Below are 23,097 nucleotides of genomic sequence, written 5' to 3' on the forward strand. Positions count from 1 at the left end.
TGCTGGCTTCAGGGTCAGGTCGGTGAACATCGGGGTCCAGCACTGAGGATCCTGTCGTCCTGACTCCAGACTTAAAGCGACCCAGCTGTCAGTCACTATCACCATCTTCATCCCACCCCCCACCTCCTGCTCCACCTGAGGCTAAGGCAGCACCAGGGGCCGGATGATCATCGTCACCATAATAACAGCAGTGACCATATACCGTGGGTCAACTGTTTGCCAGGCCCTGTGGATACAGAGGCAGGTGTCTCTGCTCTGCATGATGCCTACTGGCTGTTAAAAAAAAAAAAAAAAAAAAAAAAAAAAAAAAAAAAAAAAAAAAAAAAAAGGACGGGCACAGGGCACCTGGGTGGCTCAGTTGGTTAAGAGCCTGACTTTTGATTTTGACTCAGGTCATGATCTCACGGTTCGTGAGTTCGAGTCCAGCGTTGGGCTTCTCTCTCTCCTTCTATCTCTGCCCCTCCCCTGCTCATGCTCTCTCTCTCTCTCAAAATAAGTAAAATAAACATTAAAAACAACAAAAAAAGAATGAGCGCAACCGAGTGACTGAGTGATGAGCCCCATGGTTGTTGCTGGGGGTGTCAAGGGGCAGGGGCCCTGACAGATATAGGGGCTGTACCTTTTGGTCTCCCCCTTATCACTGTCCTGCTCTCCAAAGTTCTACGTGACGGACACAGTCACATGCTGTATAAACACTGGCACTCATGGGTTTAAGAGTGAGGAGACATCCCAAATCTGAGTCATCACTGGGGATGAGTTTAATTCCCCAACGGGGATGCAGCCCCAGAGTGGAGCCCTTCTCTGCCTAGGACTCTGTTCTGGGGACTGGTCTCCGGGACTGGAGCTTTCTATCCTATGGGGATGTGTGTGTGTGTGTGTGTGTGTGTGTGTGTGTGTGTGTGTGAGAGAGAGAGAGAGAGAGAGAGAGAGAGAGAGAGAGACAGACAGACTGGGTGAATTCCTTACAACCTCCCTGTACCTCAGTATCTACAGCTGTAAAATGGACCCAGATAACCCTGGCTCCTCTACCTCGCCAGGTGATCGTGAAAACGCAGATGCCGGAGCCCTTGGCAAACCACTGGAAAGCATGCTCCAGTAAGGCTTTGTTCACAGCCGCGTCCCCAGCACCTAGAACAGGGCTGGCGCCAAGCAGGTGGTAAGTAGCTGCTGACTGCATGAAACCACCGGGAGCTGTTCTGCATCTGGGAGTGTTGCGGCCAAGCACCTGCTGACCGCAGCCAGGGCGGCATTTAATTCCCCTGGCAGTCCCGTGCAGTAGAGGATGCCGCTCCCATCACCCAGCGATGAAAACTGAGGCTCAGAGAACATTCGCTAACTTTGATGGAGTCTCAGTAAATGGGTCGGCCTGGGTCCAGGTCCCTGGGGGCCCAAAGTGGAGTTTGGTGAAAGCAACTGGGGAAGGGGCGCCAGGGACCCACCCCGGCCTCAGCGCGTCCCGGGGGCGGGCAGGAGCAGGTGCCCACCCCCCTCCGAGAGCAGCCCCAGCCCCGGCCCCGGCAGCTCGGGCGTGTCCTCGGCCCCCCGCCCTGTCCCCCGTCCCAGGGTCCCCAGCCGTCCCCACCCGCACCCCTACCCCCCAGCTCCCGCCAGCGCCCGGCTGCGCTCACCCGGCTGGGCTCCCGCGGCGCTACGTGCTCCCGGCGCTGAGCCCACCTTCTCCGCGTGAGGCCCGGGCGCTGCTGGGCGGGCGCCTCCTGGGGCGGGGCGGGGCTGGGCTCCGGGACCCACCCCCGCGCCCCGCCTCCCGCCCCGCCCACACGCGGAGTGGGAACACCCCCGTTTCTCTGGAGCCCGGTGCAGGCTCTCAGAGGGGAAACTGAGGCACGCCGAACAGGGATGGGGTGAAATGGGCTTAGCTGCTGGTAGGGAAAGGACGCAAAGGCCCTGCGTGCTGGCCTGTCCTGCCGCAAAGTGGTCCTGGAACCCCAAGAAACAGTGTTTCTTCCTTCACCCCCTTACCCATCCATCCGCTCCCCAACACGTTCCTGTCTGTGCAGGATGCCTCCTGCCTTCCCTGCCTTCTTCCTCATCCACCTGTTCATCATCTCACCTGTTCTTCATCCACCTCGTTGTCTCTTCATCCATCTTCCCACACAATTTTGTTTTTACTATTTTTGTCCACTCATCTATTCATCTTACCCATCCATCCATCCGTCCGTCCGTCATTCCATCCTTCCACCTTATCCATCCAGCCTTCCATCCATCTAATTCATTCCATGTATCTTTCTTGCCTCCTGTCCACCCATCTCTTTCCCCTTCCTTCCTTGCATTCTTCCACCCATTTCTGGGTTCATCTATTCTTGGGGGGGGGTCATTCCGCGTTTGGGGGTGCTTCTTCAGTGCTGGTCCTTCCCTTACGCTGAGGACCAGCTGGATCACACCATCCCTGGAAAACCCCTTTGCAAGGCGCAGTGACAGAGGGGAAGGCATGTGCCCGGCAGCTGGTGCTTCTGAGGGCAGACTCTGAGCCCCAAATGCCACCGACACCTGGTTACTTTGGTCTGAAGAGGCTACTGGGAAGTCTTCGCCCATTGGAGCCTCCTCCGTGGGCATAGGTGGGTGTGGGAAAGAGAAAAGGAAATCTTAGGCAGAACACGCCAGGTGCCAGGTGGTAAGGTATCTTGCTTAATCCTCGCAACTCTGTTTTGGCCCAATTTTAGAGTCAGGGGAACAGGTTCAGAGAGATGAAAAGAGGCTTCAAAGCCTGGCGGGAGAAGGCCATGGAGTCAGCCCTGGCGTTAAATCTTGGCTTTGCCACTTTCTTGCTACGTGTCTTTGGGCAGCTACAAGGCTCAGTTTCCTCATCCACAAACTGGAAATTGTGTGTGCTGTACGGCTGTGACGTTGTTGGGCTTGGGGCACACAAGGTATATGCCAACAGTATGGTGCCTGCCCAGTCAGGGCTCAACCAAAGGTAGGGGTTATCATTATATGAGAGGTTGGGGTTCACACCCGGGTCCTGTGCTTCACCGCTTCCCCAACCACATCCAAACTGTGTGCATCATTCCGTTTACCAAAACCAGCCTGTCCTCTCCCACCCGCAGGGCCACAGGACTCCTATCCCCAGGTCCGGCTGGCGGCTGTTGTCCCGCTAACAGCATAGTTTATGATACAATAGTTATGAGTTGAATTGTATACCTCCTTGGCCCCCCAAATCCACATGTTGAAGTCCTAACCACCCAGTACCTCAGAGTGTGGCCTTGGAAATAGAGTCATCTCATATGTAATTAAAGATAAGTAATATAGAGTAGGGCCTGGTCCATTATGACCGGTGTCCTCATGAAAGCCGGAAATTTGGACACACACATGCACACAGGCAGAGCATCATGTGAAGTTTGGAGTTCTGCCGGTCCTTTAAACTCGGATTTGCAGCCTCCTGAACTGGAAACAATACATTCCTGTTGTTTCAGCCACTCAGTTTGTGGTACTTTGTTACAGTAACACTAGCAAAGTGATAGAAACACCACAGGCCATTTTCTCTGTTTGTAGAGGTGAGTGAAACGGCAGCTATCCGAGAGAGTGACCAGACTGAGATCCACTGGGGCAGGGGTTATGGTCACTGCTGCTTCCCTGAGCCCAGCACCGAGCCTGGCCAAAGTCTGGGCTTGTCAAGCCTTAGTGAACTGTGGGGTTTTTTTGGAAACACCTTGAATTTTACAAGTTGCCTAGATGAAGATATAGAATATTTCCAGCACTTCAGACGTCCCCAGTATGACTCTCACAATCACTATTCTGACTTTTGTTGCCAACAAGAGTTTTGCTTGTTCCTGGACTTCATATAAATAGAATTACTATGTATTTTTCTTTTGCCTGGCACTGATCATGAGATGGATGTATATTGTTGAAAGTAGTTATAGCTCATTATCTAATTATTTATATTATTTATTTATTTGTTTGTTTGTTTATTTATATTTTTAGAGAAAGGTAGGGGGGAAAGGGCAGAGGGAGAGGGAGATACAGAATCTTAAGCAGGCTCCACACCCAGCAAGAGCCCAATGTGGGGCTTGATCTCATGACCAAGAAGTCATGACCTGAGCAGCAATCAAGAGTCAGGCACTTAACCTACTGAGCTATTTAAAAAACTTTTTTGGGGGTACCTGGGTGGCTCAGTCGGTTAAGCAGCCGACTTCGGCTCAGGTCATGATTTCGCGGTCTGTGAGTTCAAGCCCTGCGTCTGACAGCTCAGAGTCTGGAGCCTGCTTTGGATTCTGTGTCTCCCCCGTTTGCTCTCTGTCTTTCAAAAATGAATAAATGTTAAAAGAAAAAAACCTTTTTTTTGATGTTTATTTTTGAGAGAGAAAGAGAGAAAGACAGAGCACAAGTGGGGAAAGGGCAGAGGGAGAGGGAGACAAAGAATCCAAAGCAGGCTCCATGCTCTGAGCTGTCAGCACAGGGCGGGATGTGGAGGAGACCCCTGAGCTGAAGTGGAAGTCAGACACGACTGAGCCACCCAGGGGCCCCTACTGAACTATTTTTGAAATGGATGTGTAGAAATGTACACTGTACATATGTACAAACGTATCATAAATGTATCAAACTGTACAAATGTACAAATGTGTCACAATTTATTTGTCCATTCTAGCATTGGTAGGACATTTAGGTAGTTTCCAATTTGGGGCTTTTATGAATAAAGTTGTTGTGAAGACATTCTTGTGTATGTCTTTTATGGAATGTATGCACCTGTTTCTCTTGGAGCAGAATTGCTAGGTCAGCAATCCACTGGGTGGGGTCCCCATCCCAGCAACGCCGGAGAGTTCTAGCTGCTCTGTATCTTGATACTGTCAGTCTTTTTACTTTCTGCCATTCTGGTGGGCATGCAGTGGTATATCATTAAGGGTTTTTGTTTTTTAAGCTTGTTTATTATGAGATAGCATGAGCAGGGGACGGGCAGATAGAGAAGGAGAGAGACAGAAAATCTCAAGCAGGCTCCACACTGTCAGCACAGAGTCTGACGCAGTGCCCGAACCCACAAACTGTGAGATCATCACCTGAGCCAAAATCAAGAGCTAGATGTTCAACCAACTGAGCCACCCAGGCGCCCCTATTGTTGTGGTTTTAATCTGCATGTCACTGATGGGTAAGCCTGTTGAGCACCTTTTCATATACCTATTGCCTATTTGCACCTGTTTGAGTGTTTTGTCCATTTCAAAACATTAGGATATTTCTCTGTTTCTTATTGATTTGGAATTCTTCATATATTCTGCATGAGTCTTTAAAAAAAAAGTTTTATGTATTTTTGAGAGAGAGTGCATGCACCCATGTGGGGGAGGGGGACCCCCCGATAGAGAGGGGGACCAGAAGCCGGCTCTATGCACTGACAGCAGCAACCTCAACCTGGGGCTCCAACTCATGAACCATGAAATCATGACCTAAGCTGAAGTCGGACGCTCAACTGACTGAACTACCAGGTGCCCGTGCATATGAGTCTTTTACTAGCATTTTATATCACCAAAAATTTACACACACACACAGACAAATCATCACTTCAGCTTAAAAGTCATTTTGATTCTATTTAATTAAATAAAAGCAATTTTTTCTCATCTCAGGAAATCACTCCAGACCACATAATACATGAGACAGTCATTTCATATGTACACAGCAGCGCCGGGCCCAGTGGACCCAATCCAATTTTCACCCGCTTGAGCAGGGCAGACCTTAATTCAGTTTGGTTGAACAGGTGGGGGGCAGGTGGTAAGTCTCACTGGTTTTTGCTCCCAAGATGGGCTGATGGTGAATCTGCATCACCCCCCCCTGGACCAGGGTGGTGGGAAGCAGAGGGTGAGGGGACCAGGGCAGAAATAACAAGCTCTGGCTGGTTTCCAGAGCCGGACTCCCACAGCTAAGCTGGATGCTCACAGTTTACTACGTCTGTCCCTGTGGCAGGTTCTGGGGACCTAGGACACCAGCCTCATCCTGGGGGAGCTCACAGCCAAGAAAAAGAGTTGGCAAAGGGAGTAAGGAAGCATGGTAAGGAGTGCTAGGCATCATAAATGCTAAGTGTCACTGCCGTGAAAACAGATGTTTGGTCCGGATGCAGTGGGAGGAAGGCTGGAGGCTCCAAGCTCTTGATGGGTCCCAGGGACATCTTCACAGTGGAGCTGATGCCATATGAGTTGTGCCTTGATGGATGAGCAGGAGTCACCAGGCAGAGGGTGGTAAGAAGGGCGTTTCCAGGCAGGGCTTGGTGCAAGCCTTCCTAGCGAGTGATAATTCTGTGGCTGGAGTGTAGGGTGTGCTGGGGGACAGGGCAGGAACATTAGAGTGGACCTGAGATGTCAGAGCCTTCCCTCCCTCAGCTTCCAGAGAGCCCCGGTGCCTGGGATCATGTTTCCTGGGGATGAACTCTGGGTTACAGCTTTCTAGGATACCTCACCCTCAGGGCCAGTGTGTGCTGAGCGAGTGATTATTTGTAAGATGGCCTTTCAGTTTAGAGGAATCATTATTTCCAATCCCTCCCTCCCTCCCCATAGTTACTACTACCCATGACACTGAGCATGCTGCCTCATCCTTGGTGGATACTTATGAGACAGAGAGCTCATCACCTCCTCTTACCTGAGCTCATCACCTCCTCTTACCTCAGAACCCTTCTCTAGAAAAGAGTGACATTTGGTTCTGTGTTGTTTTTCTTCTGGAGTTGAGACCTAGTGGACAGGAGATGAAGCGAGGAGGTCCCCCTGACGCCCAGATTTCTGGGCCTGGTGGGGAGAAGCAGGCAGGAGCTCTTGCAGGAAGGCTGTGCCATCACCAGGGTGGGCCCAAGTCTTGATGAGGCCCAGGGTCTGGGTGGGCTAGAGCCACGAGGCAGCTGTGAGGGGCTGCTCGAAGGGCATACCTGAAGGATTGGGCCTTCCAGAGGAAGCTTCTGGCCTTGGTGATCTCCTGGGCCAATCTTCTCAAATCATCTCCTTCAAATAGTGGCAATTTGGGGTCCTTGGAAAGGGGAAATGAGTGTGAAATTAGATCCATTCAATGACTGGGTGCAACCTGAAAATCCAAAATCTCAGGAAAAAAAAAATTAGAGCTAATCAAATGCAGCCTCCTACCCAGTGCAGGCAATCTGTGGGCCTCGGTTTGCATACCTCCAGAGACAAGGAGCTCACCACCTGCCAAGGTAGCTACTTTGCAAGTGGAACACTTTGAGGTAAGGTGTCTGAGAGTCAGCGGGGTGGGTAGCGGCGAACCAAGGTGTTCACTGGACTTCACGGCAGTCGGCGCCTCTCTTCTCAGTAGAACAGAAGTGGAACATGCTCCTTATCTCACTGTTACCCAGTGAGATCTATTCTGCCCTTTCCCTATTGCTTCTAGTAAAACAGCTGCACAGGCAGCTTTTCGCTTGTGTCAGCCAGTGGAATTCCAGAGGCTAGAGTTAGAGACACAAGTGCTCACGATCAGCAAGAGAATGTACGAAAGAAAGAGGCTCCCTCTGTCCTTCGCAGCAGGAGAGGAATGATCCCATTCTGCATCTGGAGACTATTCATAGAACCTGATTTTTTGTGGCATCAAACTGAGGACTTTTGCAACACTGTCAAGTTTGTTTTCCTGGGTTATAAGGACGGGTGAATATTTGTTACTGTCACTTGTTCTGTTCTCTGAACTATTTGTAGTATTTATCCCTAGAAGACGTATTTGAACGAAGGAGTCCTGCAAAGCACTTGACCTCACAAATTAGGCCATGTCCTGTGGCAGTCATCTTTAAGCTCCAAAAAGAGGTTCTGGAATTCTGGTCGGTTGTCTTACGTGATGATTTGTTGCCTTGAAAATGTTCTGAGAGCACCATGCTCCCAAAAGGTATAAACACGTGCCTAGCTTTTCAGTCAGACCGGGAGAGGGTCTTTGGTATTCTCGTATCTGGCATGTGTGATAGAAACTGTGACTTTACCAGATTTATTACTTAGATCATTTGAATATCTGTGTTTCAATGAATTGAACACAGGGACACAGAAATAAGCAGGACTTATAGCAAAGAGGTTAAGAGCATGAGTGTCTGGGCTGACTTTACCATTTGCTATGTCTTTAGGTGTATTCCTGTCCCTTACTGAGCCTATTTATTCATCCGTTTAATGGGTATAATAGTGGTTAAGGGGATTGAAAGGGGTAGTCTGTATAAAGCAATGGACCTGCACAAGTAAGTGCAATGAATGTGAACTGTTCTGTTAGTAAATAACACCTCCACGGGCACCTGGCTGGCTCTGTAGGCAAAGAATGTGACTTTTAATCTCAGGGTTGTGAGTTCAAGCCCCGTATTGGGTGGTTGGGTGTAGAGATTCATTGATTGATTGATTGACTAAATAAATAACACCTCCAAGCTCTGTGGCTTTCCCACTCCGAGGAGAGCCAGCCTCGAGGAAGAGCAGCAGGGAAACACAGCCCTTTCTAGCCAATACTTCGTATTCTCACAAGAGAAGCAGAGATCTTTTCAGGTAGGGGGGAATGACGTTATATCGAGACATCTGAACAGACCTCACTCAGTCGCTCCACAACCTACCCTTTCGTCCACGAAGCTCCTGGTCAGCAGGCCGTGGATTTTGAAGAGTGTGTCCTCATCAACAGGGCAGTGATAGCGGGCCCCCGTGAGGGAGGCTAGATTTCTCAGGAAGTCAACCGCTGCCCTGGTTGGGAGAACAGATGTTCTGAGGCCGGCCCGCTGACTGGCCAGGCAAGTTCCCTCTGCACCCCTAGCCTGTGGGGAGCTTAAGTCTGTGCGGCAGTGGGCCCTGGACCCTGAGGCCCTGTGCCACTGAGACCACGTTGGCATCACCAAGCCCACCCCCGTCAGTTTATGGGTGAGGCAGCTGCTGCACGAAGCAGATTCCCTGCTTCAGGGTCGCCAGCTAGTGGGAAAGCACACAGCCAGCACACGTTCCTTAATTGGACACGGAGCCAGTGCCTGCTACTACATGTTGGGGCTGGCAGGGACACAAGCGTGGCCTTTATGAAGCTCGTGGTTTAGACAGATCAAATATGCACCAAAGCGGGGCGCCTGGGGGGCTCAGTCGGTTAAGTGTCTGACTTTGGCTCAGGTCACGATCTCATCATTCTAAGTTTGAGCCCCACTCAGAGCCTGGAGCCTACTTCAGATTCTGTGTCTCCCTCTCTCTCTGCCCTCCCCTGTTTACTCTCTCTCTGTCTCTCTCAAAAATAAACATTAAAAAAAAATTCACCAAAGTAATCAGTTTCGCCAAAAACATTCAAGTCTTTTTCTGAAGGAGCAGAATCTCTCTTTTCCAACACATGTTCCTCTGCGCTGATCGTTTATAAAAAAATAACCGTGGCAATGCTACTTTAAACATTTTTCCCATCAATTTTCACAAAGGTGCTCCGAGAAAGATCGGGAGGGCGAAGACCACACGTGACCGTGGGAATGGACGCAAATCCATTCTCATACTGGAGAAAGTCAGGACGGCGGTGCCTGAGAGGGGCAAGCTGGAGGTGGAGGGAGGGCTTTCACTCTGATGTAACGCCTGCCTGCACCCTCCTCATTTCTCACTCACAGAGTTGGGCCCCGGAGAGACTGGGGTCTAAAGTGAGTCCCTGGACCGGGCCAGCTGCTCACATGTGTACCTCACACACGCAGCCGTGGGAAAGGCGTGCAGCTCAGCCCCTGCTCCTTCTTGCCCACCTGCCTGAGCAGTTCAGGGAAATGGTGTGCAGTTTCACATCTCTTTCCTCCTTGAGTCTTTGGACTTCATTCAGAATAAGGCTGCAGCTTGTATCTGGCTTCCCGTCGGTCAGGAGGTACAATCCTTCCACATCGTGAAAACTGAAGGCTTTCTGAAAGAGAGCAGGAGGGTGGTCTGGCTCAGGGCTAGGCACTAACCAGGAAGGGCAAAAACGAATCGCCTGCTGTCCCCAAGGGAAATAGTTCTGATTGGATCCCACTGACTTGTCCATTTAGAGTGAGAGACCCTCCCCTCCCCCCTTTCAGCTATCACAGACCAAGGAAGCTGCCAAGGTCTAGGAGAAAGCATGGCGCACTTCTGGGCTGGTTAACCCCAGCAAGTCACTTAACCTCTCTGAGCCTCTGTGCCTTCAACTCTAAAGTGAGAACGAGGATCACTTTCTCACCAGGTTGTCGGGACAATGAAATAAAGTAACACTTCGTAGATCTAAAAGTGCTCTTTGTAATTTGAAAGCATAATGCGGGATCGGTAGAAGGGGTGATGGTATTTCTGTTTTGCTACGGAGTCGGGCTCGGGGGCAGAACTTGCCAGTAATGCTTGCAAGACTGAGGTGCTCCCCTGAGCACGCAGGTGGGTCACCCACTGCATAGCCTCGTGACAGGCTGCATCTGTGGTCTCCACCAGAGTGTCGCTCCACAGCTGTAGGTCCTCCGCAAAGCTGAGCAGGTTAAACCTGGGGAGGGGAGTGGAAAAGGTAGGGGCAGAGAGAAGGTGAAAGAGATGGGTTAGAAGATGCCTGGGGGAAGTAACCTCTGTGAGGACCATGCAAGCCTATCAGTGTCAAGACCCTACATCGAGCCCCGGGGCCCCTCGGGGAGAATGAGAAGGAGGAGGTACACGCTGACGATTCTAGATGCAGATGAAATAGATCGGCACCCCACCTCTGCGCCACTTACAGGTCATGTGATCTCTGGCAAATTACTTAACCTCTCTAAGCCCTAATTTCCTTTTCTGAAAATTGGGGATGATAATGGAAATACCTCACTGGGGCACTGTGAGGATTGAATGAAATCATGCACGTAAAGTGCTTGGCACACAGCAAGTGCTCAATAAATGTTTGCTGTTATTAAGGCAAAGATGAGTCCCAGTCTAGGACCAGTCTCCTACCGTCTCCTAGGGTCAATTTTTCTGGGTAGAGAAAACAACCCCAAACCCCAATCTCTTAAAAAAATCAAGTTCAGCTGAAATCTACAATTGAAGGCCATCTGCTGGTTCCTTTGCTCTGTTTGCAATGGTCCCTGGGCCAGAGGTGGATTTCTGAAGGCTGCTTTATTTCTGCAACAGGACGCAGTGTTACTGCTCAAATAAGCTACAGCTCCAGGCTTGTGAGCGGTGAGGAGGGAAGCCCAGTGAACTTCCCCTTTGATCTTCTTGCCTCACAGCCACTAGCCCCCTTCCCTCTCACCTGTTACAGCGCTTCCTGCCCCGCACCCACTCGCCCCCTGCCTCTCACCTGTTACAGTGCTTGCGCAGCTGTTCCCAAATCAGCAGAATCAGCTCCGTCTTCACCTGCTGCAGGTAGGGGCCCATGGATCCCGAAGTGTCCACCAGGATGCACACTTTGCTCTCCAAAATGGTGCCAAATAATCGGCGGCTCCCTGCTCCGAGGGCGTGGGGGCAGAGGCAGGGAAGGAGTGAGGGGTCGCTCCTGCCACTGCTGGTTTTTCTCGCGGCAGCTATCAAATACAAGGTCTACCAAATACACCTGTTGCCTCACTGGTCGACAATCAGATGTTAGCCCACTGGGAGATGGCCTTTGTGATGTTGTCGAGGGGTAAGGGGCGTCAGTTGTCCAAGGGCAGAGCCGGTCAGTGGCCTGGGCTTTGGGACATCACAGTTTCAGCTGTGTCTTTGCCTGTGATCTGTGATCACCTGCACAAGTGGTTGTAACCACTCTGGCCTGAGTTTCCTCATCCCTACAGTTAAGCGCCTGGACTAAGTGGTGTTACGGTATTGTTTGGGGCTGGAAAAGATGTTATGGAGCACGGTGTCCGTCAGCTGGTCAACAGACATCAGCGGAGCCCGGCACTGTGCAAAGTGTGATGGAGAGAGGCTGCCTGGCCTCCTGGAGCTGAGAGTTGGGCAGGCAAGACAGATGTTAAATCCACAGCTATGGCTCTCCGAGGGTCATGACAGAGCAGTAGTGGGAAGAATCTGAGTTCGGTGGGTGAGCTACCACTGCAGGATGGGCAGCTAGCAGAGGAAAGAGGTGAAGGTGTGGAAGGAACAGCCTGGGCAAGCCTGGGCCAGAGGAGAGGAGCATGGCATGCTCAAGGACAGAGAGAAAGACTCTCTGGAAGGAATCAGGAGGACTGGGATGGAGACCCTTGCCAGGGTCACACAGACTGGCAGTGACCACTGAGAAACCCATGTCCTCCAACCCACACTTTAGTCAGACAACCACTAACCCTAGCCTTTAGTTTCACGAGGCTAAATACAGAAGTGACCCAGGGGAAAGCCGAAGAACAGAAGACAACGCATCCAGCGTTCTCGAATCACGCCTCAGCGACCTTCCTGGAGGCAGTCGTAGAAAAAAATGGAAAAACTGCCACAGAAAAGATCGGCTGCTTTCCAGGAAAAGATGGACTGAGCTGGCTGGACCCACTGGCCGGGAACCTTCCAGGACTCATCTGGGGTGTTCCCTGGCAGTGCTCATGTCCACATGACAAGAGAGGGGCCATCCTGAGGCATGGGAGACGTTCCATGAAGATGGCCAGCCAGCCAGTTGAGTCGAGGAAACTCCAACTGCAAACGGCTGGCCGATCCGTCTTAGGAACCAGATGGTGGAAACAGTGCGAGCCACCAAGCCCCGTCGTTTTGACCTCCTGCATCTCTCTGACTCTGCCCACTCCGTCCACCTCTACCATCCCCACCTCTCCCAGCTAGCCCAGTCTTTCACCCGGGCTACTACGAGCTCTATCCCCTCAACAATTAGTATTCCATGCAGAACCAGGGCAATGATTGCCGATGCTAACTTGATCATTTCCCCCTTATTTAAAACATTTAGTGGCTTCGATTGCTCTTAGGATAAAGGACAAAGGCTGGGCATGGCCTCATCTCTCTGGGATGGTCTCATTCTTACTCTCCCTCGTCCTCAGCCACACAGGCTTCCTTTTAGTCCTTACACTCAGCACTGACTGCCCCCCCCCCCCCACACACACACACCGCCAGCCCCCAGCACCTCAGACATGCCTGTCTTTTCTCTCTTTGCCCAGGTAACATCTATTCACTCTTCAGATCTTGGCTCCTCAGGGAAGCCTCCTGTGATTTTCCTATCCGGGCCCGCTGCCCCTCTCAGAGGCTCTCACTGCCCATGCCTATCTCCTCCCTACACACGTCACCATTGTGACATTAGACTTGTCTGTGGGACTCTTTGGTTAATGTCTGTCTCCTAGACCATATGCTCCACGAGCTCAGGGACCATGTTGGGTGTTGCCTTCCACCATCTCCCCAGCACCTGGCGGGAGAGCAACACACATTTGTTGAATAATGAACGAGTGAATAAGTGAAGCAGCCCTGGGTGTGGAAGTGTTGGTGGTGTTTTGAAGTACTGGGTGGCACTGGGGTGGCAGCATTGCTGATCTTCACACCCTTCCCAGCAGCAAGTGTGCATTGTGATTGGAGAGAGGCACACAACCTCTTTGCCCCCGTGTCAGCTCTGACACGACAACTACACGTGGCTCTAGCAGTGCTCTCCAGAGGCTTTGGAAAGCAGCAGTCATCACTATACCCCACTGCACATGGTCTGTTTTACCAGGTTCTACTGCAGAGGATTGGATCTAATGAATCTGTGTGGGACCCTGACCTCTATAAAAGCCTCCCTCCCTCCTTCCTCCTGTTGTCCCAGGAACCCTCCAGGCCCCAAAGCCTAAACACTCTCCTGTCCAGCTCCGGCTATCTGCCTGGCCTCTTGAACTTGATGCTTCCGGCCGTCTCTTGATCTCCAGCCCACCCTCCTCTAGGGTGTGAGTCTGGCTCTCCTGGGCCAGCCCTGCTGTCCACCTGCCCTGGAGGGGCCTTGGTGCCCTCTGTAAAGAAGAACAGGGGATTCTTCTCTGTCAGGACTCCCTCTCATTTCTGCCTTTGTAGACAAGTTCTATGAGGGTCAAATCAATGTTGAATTGAGCCTCTTGAGAGAAAGCCCCTCAGTCACATCCAGGAAGGCAAGGGGCGGGACACGGCCTTGCAGGGTGGGCCTGGACAGGCCTGGGTCCCTTCTGGTCAGCCCACCGGCCCATGCTCCACCTCCCTATCATCCGGCACCTTGCCTGACCTTGGAATCCAGAAATCATGTTGTAACTGGATGACCTTTCTGGCCTCATCCCTGACCTGTGCACCTGGTCTGGGAAGGACTGACCCTCATCCCTGGGTTGACCTTGTACTTGCCTTCATGCCCCTCCACCCTCCAGGACAGCAGGCAGGCTCACCAGACAGCAGCCACTGCAGCCTCTGGACATAGCGCCTCATCACCTTCTCCAGACATGTGATGTATGCTTCCATTTCCCTGGGCGTCCACTGGATATGTCTCACTACCCCCTGGATTAAGACAAGCCAAGGCAAACTTTGCCCCATCAGCTTTCTTCATATCCCCATCATCTCCTTAAATAGTTTAGTTGGTTGTGGTTAATAATTTCCAAAAACCTCTATTAGGCATATATATATTTGCTTAAAGGCTTTTTCTTTTACCAAACCACTAGATTTATGGTTCTAGGAGGAGTAGGGGAATTGGGATGATGGTTTTGTGGCACATGCAGCCACTGAAATAATAAAAAACATAGCATCTCTAAATTTTAAATTAGAAAACACTTCATGGTAGGATGGGAAGTCCATAAATGTCAAACTAAAAGATGACCTTAGATGGAGAAGGGGACGGCATGATAAAACCCCCATAAAATCCTTCTGGTGAATAATTTTGCATTTGGTGGCTACTTTTGGCTTTCTAGTTTCCCCTAACATCAATAACATCACATAAAATGGCAAGGATAGAAAATGGGGTCTTCCAAAAACAAAAATAAAAACAGCATGATTCATTTTTCATTTGTACTAAATTTACTTGTTCCAGTGTTTTAGCAATGAAAAAATTATCCCCAAACTAGAAACTAGAAAACAGTCCCCGCCCAGGGGAGGAGGGAACCCCCTGATGCTCCCCATCTTAACAGAATCATCAGCAATATTGGGGTACAGAGTTCTGCTGAGTTCTTCAGCCAGTACCCTATTCTCAGCAACTATTTTGTGTGTGTGTGGTTTTTTAAAATTTTTATTTTAGAGACAGAGAGAGAAAGAGCAGGGGGAAGGAGTAGAGGGAGAAGGAGAGAGAGAAAATCTTAAGCCGGCTCCATGAGGGGCTCGATCACACTACTCTGGGATCATGACCTGAGCTGACCTGGGATCATGACAAGAGTCAAAATCAAGAGTCAACCGATTGAGCCATCCAGGAGCCCCCTCAGCAACTATTTCTAATTCTCACTCCATGGAGCCCTTCTAGCTCTGGAAGATGGTGTCAGGCACCCTAAGGAGTTGACTTTTCTTCCAACAGTATCTGCATCCCTATGTGCCAAGAACAGTCCCAATTTTGGATAGAAGCAGGAAGAGAAGCCATGTACATTCTCATGGAGTTCTCACCAACACATTGTGCCATTTGAAGCTGATCACAGGCAGGAAGTGGGAGAAAAGAAACAATAGCAACAAAAACCATGACTTACATTGATCTCTATACTGGGCAGGATGTTGCAGTATTTGGCTGACGCCAGCCCCTGGGCTGACTTCTGATGAGTGCAGCTGGGACCGACGTATCTGGAGATTTCCATCCTCAGTTTTTTGAGCCCATAATTTGCTACCCACTGTAGAATAAAAGAAAGAACTATTATCTTGGGTAATGTAGGCTTAATTGAATGATGGTCTGACTCATCTATTAGAACGTTGTATTTGAAATCTGTCTCGTGTTTGCAGTGTGGGGTTTCTAGGTCTTCATGGAGCACCCAGGGCATGTAGATTCCTTCCCCTGCACTGGGGAGAAATGCACAAGAAATACCGGCAACAGGGAACCTGCTACTTTCTAGTCTGGTGGACGCTGTTGCTTTTCCAATAGCCATTTCAACTCTCTCCCACAAAATTTGAGTGGAAAGCCATGACTAGTCTGAAGTTCAGACTCTAAACCAATTAGGGTGATCTCTGTCTCCTTGTCACGGTGAGAGATACAAGAACGGGCAGGCTCGCGGCAATCAAGCATGGCTCCAGGATCGATTCAGGCTCCAGTCAGAACCAAGCTCAGACTCTTACTGAATGGTTGTGGAAAGAGACTCTCATCGAATGGTTGTATCTTCAGGATATGAACAAGAAGGGGGATTTGTCCTGCCTGCAGCCAGAAGGTTCTGACACTACTAAGTGCTTTACCCAAAATATACTTCAATTAGTCATCAATCCTAGCAGATATACAACTGGAGTCATTTTACAAATGGGGACACTGAGATGGGGTGTAGCTAAATGACTTGCCCAAGGTCACCCAGCTAGGAACCAGCAGACCCAGGTTTCCAACACAGGTCTATTTAAACTCTTTCCCCATCTGCCACACTAAGCAGCCATTGTGAGCACATGCCTCTCCACGTCCAAGTATGTCCACCTACCTACGAGTGGAAGGTTGGCGGAAGGGATTATTACTTGAGGGGTATGTGCAGGTCCCAAGAACTTAATACCTCCTGGCTTGAGCAAACTGCATCCTTCCTGGGCAACTGGATAGAAGAGCTAACCCTTCGTATTCCCCTTCCTTGAGGGTATTTCTTGTAGACCGAGCCTAGGAGAAACAGAGTGAGGTTACCTCGTGCACCTCTCTTCCCTCTCCCCTCCACTCCCCTCTTTGGCTTCCTTTTGCATTTAATTTCTCTGTCAATCAAATCAGCTGGAAAATTTCTTAGGCCAATTTGCTGAAGGGTAGAGGGAGGCTGTTAGGTGGATCAGGGGAAGCGTTGGGACCTCGCCTCTCTACACATCAGTGAATTGTTACTGGGAGACTTGTACCATTTTGCAGCAATCAATTGTGGGGGGGCGGGGAGTGGGTAGGGACCCGAGGACACTCATCTCCACTCCCTTCCCAATTTCCCAATCAGCCTCAGAGCTGAGGACACTGCCTCTGATGGAGGATGAGCGGTGTCAAGAACTTGCACGCCCATTTCCCTGGACTGGGAGACCTGAGTGGTTTGAGGATACGCCTGCTCCGGAGACACTGCTGCCCGCGTCCTGGGACAGCTGGAGGGGTCTCCCTACCCACGGGCCTGCTGACCTTACAGTTCTTACAGGGCCATCCAGACATCTGTGTAACCTCCCGCTTACCCACGTTATTCCCCGTCTCCGTATAAAACAGTGAGAGAGATGTCTCTGCTTCCCTCCACTTGGTCTTCCTCCTCCGTTCTGCGGTCCCTTCTTTCACTGGCTGGGCTGAAGCTGGAGGAAAATTGGCCTGTTGGCTGAAGCAGCCTCGTGGGGTCATGCGGTGACGCTGTCCAGCTTGTCTGGAAGACTTGTCAATTTCAGCTATGCTCTGCCCTTGAAATAGGCCTCCAAAATGGCCTTGAGGTCCTCAGGGACTACCCCCAAGTCTTCTGGCCTCACCTGCATTGGCAACAGCTAAAGCTGCCGTTTACCAAGTACTGATGTGTGCCAGGCATGGCGCTAAGTGCTTTCTGTAACCCATATTATCTTATCCTCAACGTGCCCCAGTTTATAGTCAAGGCGAGTGGGGCCCAGGGTCCGTAAGGGCACAGCAAAGATTCTACCCAGGTCTTGCTGACTCCACAACTCTGCTCTGAACCATTCTGCTATGTCTTTGACATTAGAAATAAGATACACGGGGGCGCCTAGGTGGCTCAGTCAGTCAAGCATCCGACTCTTGATCTCGGCTTGCGTCTTGATCTCACGGATCGTGAGTTTGAGCTTCACATCGGGCTCTGTGCTGGCGGCACAGAGCCTGCTTGGGATTCTCTCTCCCTCTCTTTCTGCCCCTACACCTCCCTCCCTCCCTCTCTCAATAAACTTAAAAAAATTAATAAGATACATGGTCTTACTTCTATGAGCTGAATACTTAAATAAAAATACTGAGGCCCTGTCATGACCAGCTGGCACTGGTCATTATCCTTAGCCGGTCTTGGGCCTAAATTTCTTTATCAGTGAAATGGGGAACTAATAGATTACCTGTCACACAGGACTGATTATCGTAAGCTTTACTTGGGACAATCTTAGCAGAGGGGTGAGCACATGAAAAAGACTCATGATCATCAGTCATTTTGGTTACCATTATAATTAATACATGTCTTGGCCATGCCCTCCACCCCCCTACCCACCAGCCTGAGCACAGTCACGCTTACCTGGTGGGACGCCTGCTTTGCCACTAAGTGGCCGCCATGTCAGAGCTTCCAAGGGGGAGCTCTTCTCTCTGTCACGGTCATCTTTAAGGCTCTAGAAAACAGGCCGTCTTTCCTATCAGTGGCCTGTTCTCTGTAGCAGGCCCAGACCATGTGTAGCTTACTCCCATCCCAGGGGTTGTGTTTCTGGAAGGTTCTGCCCATGTGGGCACTGCCCTCATTCAAAGAACTCCACCAGGTTCCAGGAGCCAGCCTAGAGGCATCGCCTTCCCCTGCCTTCCCAAATTCTGGGATGAAACCCCAGTCTCAGCTCTCCGTTAGGAAGCCATGCAGGGAGGGGCCTATGGGAGTCGATTCCTCTGACATGTGTGCCCCATCTCCTGCAGCAGATTCAGAGGCGACTGGGTTTTGAGGTGAAAAATTGTGTGCGTGCGTGTGTGTGTGTTTAATAACAGGGAGGGGGGGCATGCTAGCACACCCGTGGGATTTGCCAGAACTTGCTTCAGTTACCACCCTTCTTCCTAGGACTGGGATTTTTGGGCCTCTAGCATGACAAGCAACCATTTGGGTAACTTCTGTGCCTTCTTGGGCATCTCAGTTTTAAGGGAGGAGTCCTTCATTACTGGGCACAAGTGCAATGTGGCAATGGCTGAACAGAATTACCCAGGGCCTTGGACCAACCAGCTCACACCACTGTGAGCTGCTGTGAAAAAGGCCTGGCTGCTGCTACCTGGCCCTCATTCCAGGAGCCTCTTTGGAGGCCTTGGCACAGCCCAAACCTCTTCACTCTGAATCGGCTCGGAAAGCACCGAAGGCCCAAGACACAGCTCCTGAGACTCCGGGGTTTCGTCCCAGAATTTGCATCTGGGCTGGTTCCTGGAACCTGCTTGAATTCTTTGAATGAGGGCAGAACCTGTGTGGACAGAACCTCCTGGAAGTGCAGCTCCCGGGCTGAGAGTAGGCGACACAAGATCCGGACTGGTCCCCTCATTTTGCAAATGCATTATGTTTGCAAGGATCGGTCCATCAGTGAAACACTGAAGAGCTCCAGGTATTTGCTGCTTCTGCTCACAAGCACTGTGGAGTCCGGGGTCATTCTGAGGTCCCTCTGATTTCTGCAGTGGGGTGGATATTTTAGGTAGGACAGGTTGGATCGGCTGTGACGGGGATAAGGCCCTAGCAGGCACAGGTCTACCCTCAGGGTCCTATCAGGCCCCTGCTAAGCCTTGGGCAGCAGTGGCTCCCATGGCAGCAGGAGCCCATTAGGTACCCTTTGCCCAAACAGACCCTCCAGGATAAGCCCTTCTGCCTTACAGCCATCAGATGTAGCAGTGGGCGCCAATTCCATGGAGTCCTTAGTACCCGGCACAGGAATCAAGCTGAGATAGCCAGGCAGAGCCAAAGGTGGGTGGAGAGGAGGCCAGAGATGCCCCCAGAGCTGAGAAGCAGATCCCCCAGAAGAGGGGGAGCTGGAGGTACCCCCGGGACATTGACCACTGAGCACCCTGCCCCCACCCTGCTGGCCCTGGGGTCTGGGAGAGGGGCCTGGGTCATTTTAAGATCTAGGAAAGACCAGGAGACAAGGTGGCAACAAAATCCACGCTGTGTTATTAGGGAGGGGAGTCAAACCATTCTGGCCACCGAGGGAGCTGTGGGCTTGGAAGAATAGAGTTTCCTGGGCTGACTTCTTTGCTTGAACATCTTTGGTTTTTCTTTCAGGAGGGCTGAGCTTTCCACTTCTTTCCCAGACTGGTTCTTCAGCGAGGACACCAGTAAGGCACACTGCAATGGGGACTGGGCGGGTTAGCAGCACCCCAGCCACGGTGTGCCTCCAAGCAGGGGACAGACAGACAGAGTGCACATGCACATAACACACACACACACACACACACACACACACACACACACACACAGCAGGAGAGACTGGGTCCATTGGCACCTCTGGGCTCCTGTTTCTGGGGCCATAAGCACTGTGGATCAAAACTATTAATTGTAAGTCCCATGTATGTAGGGTGTGGGATCCCTCAGGCACTGGGCTAGTTAATTCCCTGGGGGTCCCAAACCCTCGTGCCAAGAAAGCATGCCAACTATGCTTTTAGGGCAAGTGCTATTTAAAAAAAAATTTTAATGTTTACTTATTTTTCAGAGAGAGAGAGGTGGGGAGGGGAAGAGAGGGAGAGGCAGACACAGAATCTGAAGCAGGCTCCAGGCTCTGAGATGTCAGCATAGAGCCCAATGAGGGGCTTGAACTCACGAACCACAAGATCATGACCTGAGCCGATATCAAGAGTTGGACACTTAACTGACTGAGCCACCCAGGTGCCCCCCTTCCTTGCCATTTTTAACATGTATCAGTGCAATTTTTAATTTAATTTTTATTTTTATTAAAAATTTTTTTATTAAAAATTTTTTTAACGCTTATTCACTTTTGAGAGACAGAGAAAGAGCGCAAGCAGAGGAGGGGCAGAGAGGGAAAGAGACACAGGATCTAAAGCAAGCTCCAGGCTCTGAGCTATCAGCACAGAGCCCGACACGGGGCTTAAACCCACGAACTGTGAGATCCTGACCTGAGCCCAAGTCGGACGCTTAACCTACTGAGCCAGCCAGGTGCCCCCTGTGCAATGTTTTAAACACCAACCAGCACTGGCAGCTAGGAAGGGCTACAGAGGGATTCTACTCAGAGACCTCAGAAGGAGTATGGCCCTTCTGCCACCTTAATCGCAGACTTCTAGCCTCTGAAACGGTGAGAGAATAAATGTCTATTGCTTTAAGCCGCCTAATTTGTGGTACTTTATATGGCAGCCCCAGGGCACAAATAGAGAAGGGCAGTCGTTTGCCCCACACGTAAGGCATACCTTTTGGGAGTAGTTGAGAGCCTTTTCCATCTCAGACACGATGGCATTGATGTCATCGCTTTCGTAAATACCTGGAAGCAAGGCACATCGTGAGCATGGAGGAGGGGTGTAGATCATGGAGAGCGTCCGTATCTCTTTACATGAGGGCTGTGTGGAGGTGACCTGAGCCCGAGGGGCAGGAAGGGGTCCTGATGGGCTGTGCTGACCAGGTCCCCCACCCCCCATCCCCACAGCCCCACCCAGTGGTGAAGGGGATGGGCAGGTACATTGAAGTTACCAGTAGTGGGGCCGGCCCCAGGACCCAGTGGCTTGCACCCAGCTGACTGCCTTCACCCAGAGGAAGGATGGGTTAGGAGTGATGGTCCCGCTATTCCAGTGACTAAGAAGACCCACCTTAGGATTAAACTATCTAGTGTCTGTAGTGAATATTGGTGACTTATTTGAGAGGGACTGGAATGTAATGACTGAGAAGACAGACTCTGAAGTGGGCCTGCCTGGGTTCAAGTCCTGGTTCCACCACTTACTAACCACATGCTTTTGGATTCTGTCTCAGCTTTCCCATCTGTAAAATGGGGATAACCTGCTTCAGAGGATCATTGTGAGGAATCAATACTAATACATGCAAAATGCTTGGAACTGTGTCTGGCATATGATAACTATTCTAGAAGTGTGTCCTGTTATTAGCAATCATCACCGACAATAACTTCTATGTATATGCCCAATGCTTTTCATGGAAAGAGCTGGGAAACAGGGCCCCAGGGTTCCAGCCCCAGCTATGCCACTGATTTTGTACCACAGGTAACTCATGTCCTTGGGAGTCATTCTTTGTTTCTAAATCAGAGAGGGTGGAATGTACTAGTGGGTCCTGAGCCTCAATCACTCCTGTGTCCCAGTCATGATTTTGCCTTATCTCCATACCACCTAATCCATTATCTGTATTATCGCTTTTGTTACTTAAAAGCATATATATGTATATATGTAATTGAGACATATATTATTGACATAATGTATCACATAATATGACATGATATTAGTTTCATGTGTACAACAAATAATTTTGTTATATACATGAATATTTATATATATTGTGAAATGATCATCATAATGTCTATCTAACATACTTAAAAGTATATTTTAAAAAAGAAAACTTATGGGCATCTGGGTGGTTCAGTCGGTTAAGTGTCCAACTCTTGATTTTGGCTCAGGTCATGGTCTCACATTTCATGAGATCAAGCCCCATGTCAGGCTCTGCACTGACAGCACAAAGCCTGTTTGGGATTCTCTCTCTCTTTCTGCCCCTCCCCCGCTTGAGCTCGCTGGCTCTCTCTCTCTTTCTTAAAAATGAATAAATAAAAGTTTAAAAAAAAAAGAAAAAAGAAAATTTATGTCACTTTAGAAAACAGAAAGTTAGCACTTTTTTTTAAAAGTGTTTATTTATTTTTGAGAGAGAGAGAGAGAGAGAGAGGGAGAGAGAGAGAGACAGAGCGCGAGTGGGGGAGGGGCAGAGAGAGAGGGAGACACAGAACCCAAAGCAGGCTCCAGGCTCTGAGCTGTCAGCACAGGGCGTGATGCGGGGCTCGAACCCACGCACTGTGAGATCATGACCTGAGCCGAAGTCGAACTGTCAACCGACTGAGCCACCCAGGTGCCCTTGCACTTTTTTTTTTTAAACCTAATTTATTTATTCATTTTTAACTAGGCTCTAGGCCCAATGTGGGGTTTCAGCTCATGTCATGGATATCAAGAGTTGCATGCTCTACTGACTGACCTAGGCAGGCATCCTAGACAGTGAGTACTTTTTTTTTTTTAAGTTTATTTAATTATTTTGAGAGAGAGAGGTAGGCAGGAGTGGGGAAGGGGCAGAGAGAGAGGGAGAGGGAGAGGGAGAATCCCAAGCAGGCTTCATGCTGTCAGCACAGAGCTGGCTTGATCCCACAAACACTGAGATAATGGCCTGAGCTGCAATCAAGAGTTGAACTCTCAACTGACTGAGCCACCCAGGTACCCCAACAATTTCTTTTTTTGTGACAGTTGTAGGGGATCAGAATATGCATGCCATCCCAAAATATGCCACTTTGGCATAGGATTATTTTGAGCTGAAGACAGTTGAGAAACAGTCAAAAAGTTCTCTACCCTCCTCCCACCTCCATTTGCCTAAGAGCAGGATGTAAATTTCCATTTTAGGGT

The 23,097-nt window shown here is 50.2% G+C and overlaps 1 protein-coding gene across 9 annotated transcripts in view; it reads right to left on the bottom strand.

Annotated features, from left to right (window-relative positions):
* Window positions 1–5,505: 5,505 nt before the first annotated feature.
* VWA3A (von Willebrand factor A domain containing 3A) overlaps window positions 5,506–23,097 on the bottom strand; it is a 61,321-nt gene continuing 43,729 nt past the window's right edge. For 8 of the 9 annotated variants that reach the window (XM_042922583.1, XM_042922582.1, XM_042922581.1 and 5 more), the window contains 14 exons: window positions 20,911–20,981; window positions 19,685–19,837; window positions 18,059–18,149; window positions 17,028–17,138; window positions 16,394–16,491; window positions 15,404–15,541; window positions 14,129–14,237; window positions 11,155–11,299; window positions 10,230–10,374; window positions 9,641–9,792; window positions 8,507–8,630; window positions 6,854–6,951; window positions 6,597–6,662; window positions 5,506–6,256 (listed from right to left, as the gene is read on the bottom strand). In XM_042922583.1, coding sequence (XP_042778517.1) covers window positions 6,611–6,662; window positions 6,854–6,951; window positions 8,507–8,630; window positions 9,641–9,792; window positions 10,230–10,374; window positions 11,155–11,299; window positions 14,129–14,237; window positions 15,404–15,541; window positions 16,394–16,491; window positions 17,028–17,138; window positions 18,059–18,149; window positions 19,685–19,837; window positions 20,911–20,981 — 1,487 coding nt within the window. In that variant the 3' untranslated portion in view covers window positions 5,506–6,256; window positions 6,597–6,610. Of the gene's footprint in view, window positions 6,257–6,596; window positions 6,663–6,853; window positions 6,952–8,506; window positions 8,631–9,640; window positions 9,793–10,229; window positions 10,375–11,154; window positions 11,300–13,527; window positions 13,730–14,128; window positions 14,238–15,403; window positions 15,542–16,393; window positions 16,492–17,027; window positions 17,139–18,058; window positions 18,150–19,684; window positions 19,838–20,910; window positions 20,982–23,097 lie in introns of those variants that run through there. The other variant, XM_042922584.1, reaches the window with a different exon arrangement.

Source organism: Panthera leo, chromosome E3 (assembly GCF_018350215.1).
Source record: "Panthera leo isolate Ple1 chromosome E3, P.leo_Ple1_pat1.1, whole genome shotgun sequence".
NCBI classification, from domain to species: domain Eukaryota; kingdom Metazoa; phylum Chordata; class Mammalia; order Carnivora; family Felidae; genus Panthera; species Panthera leo.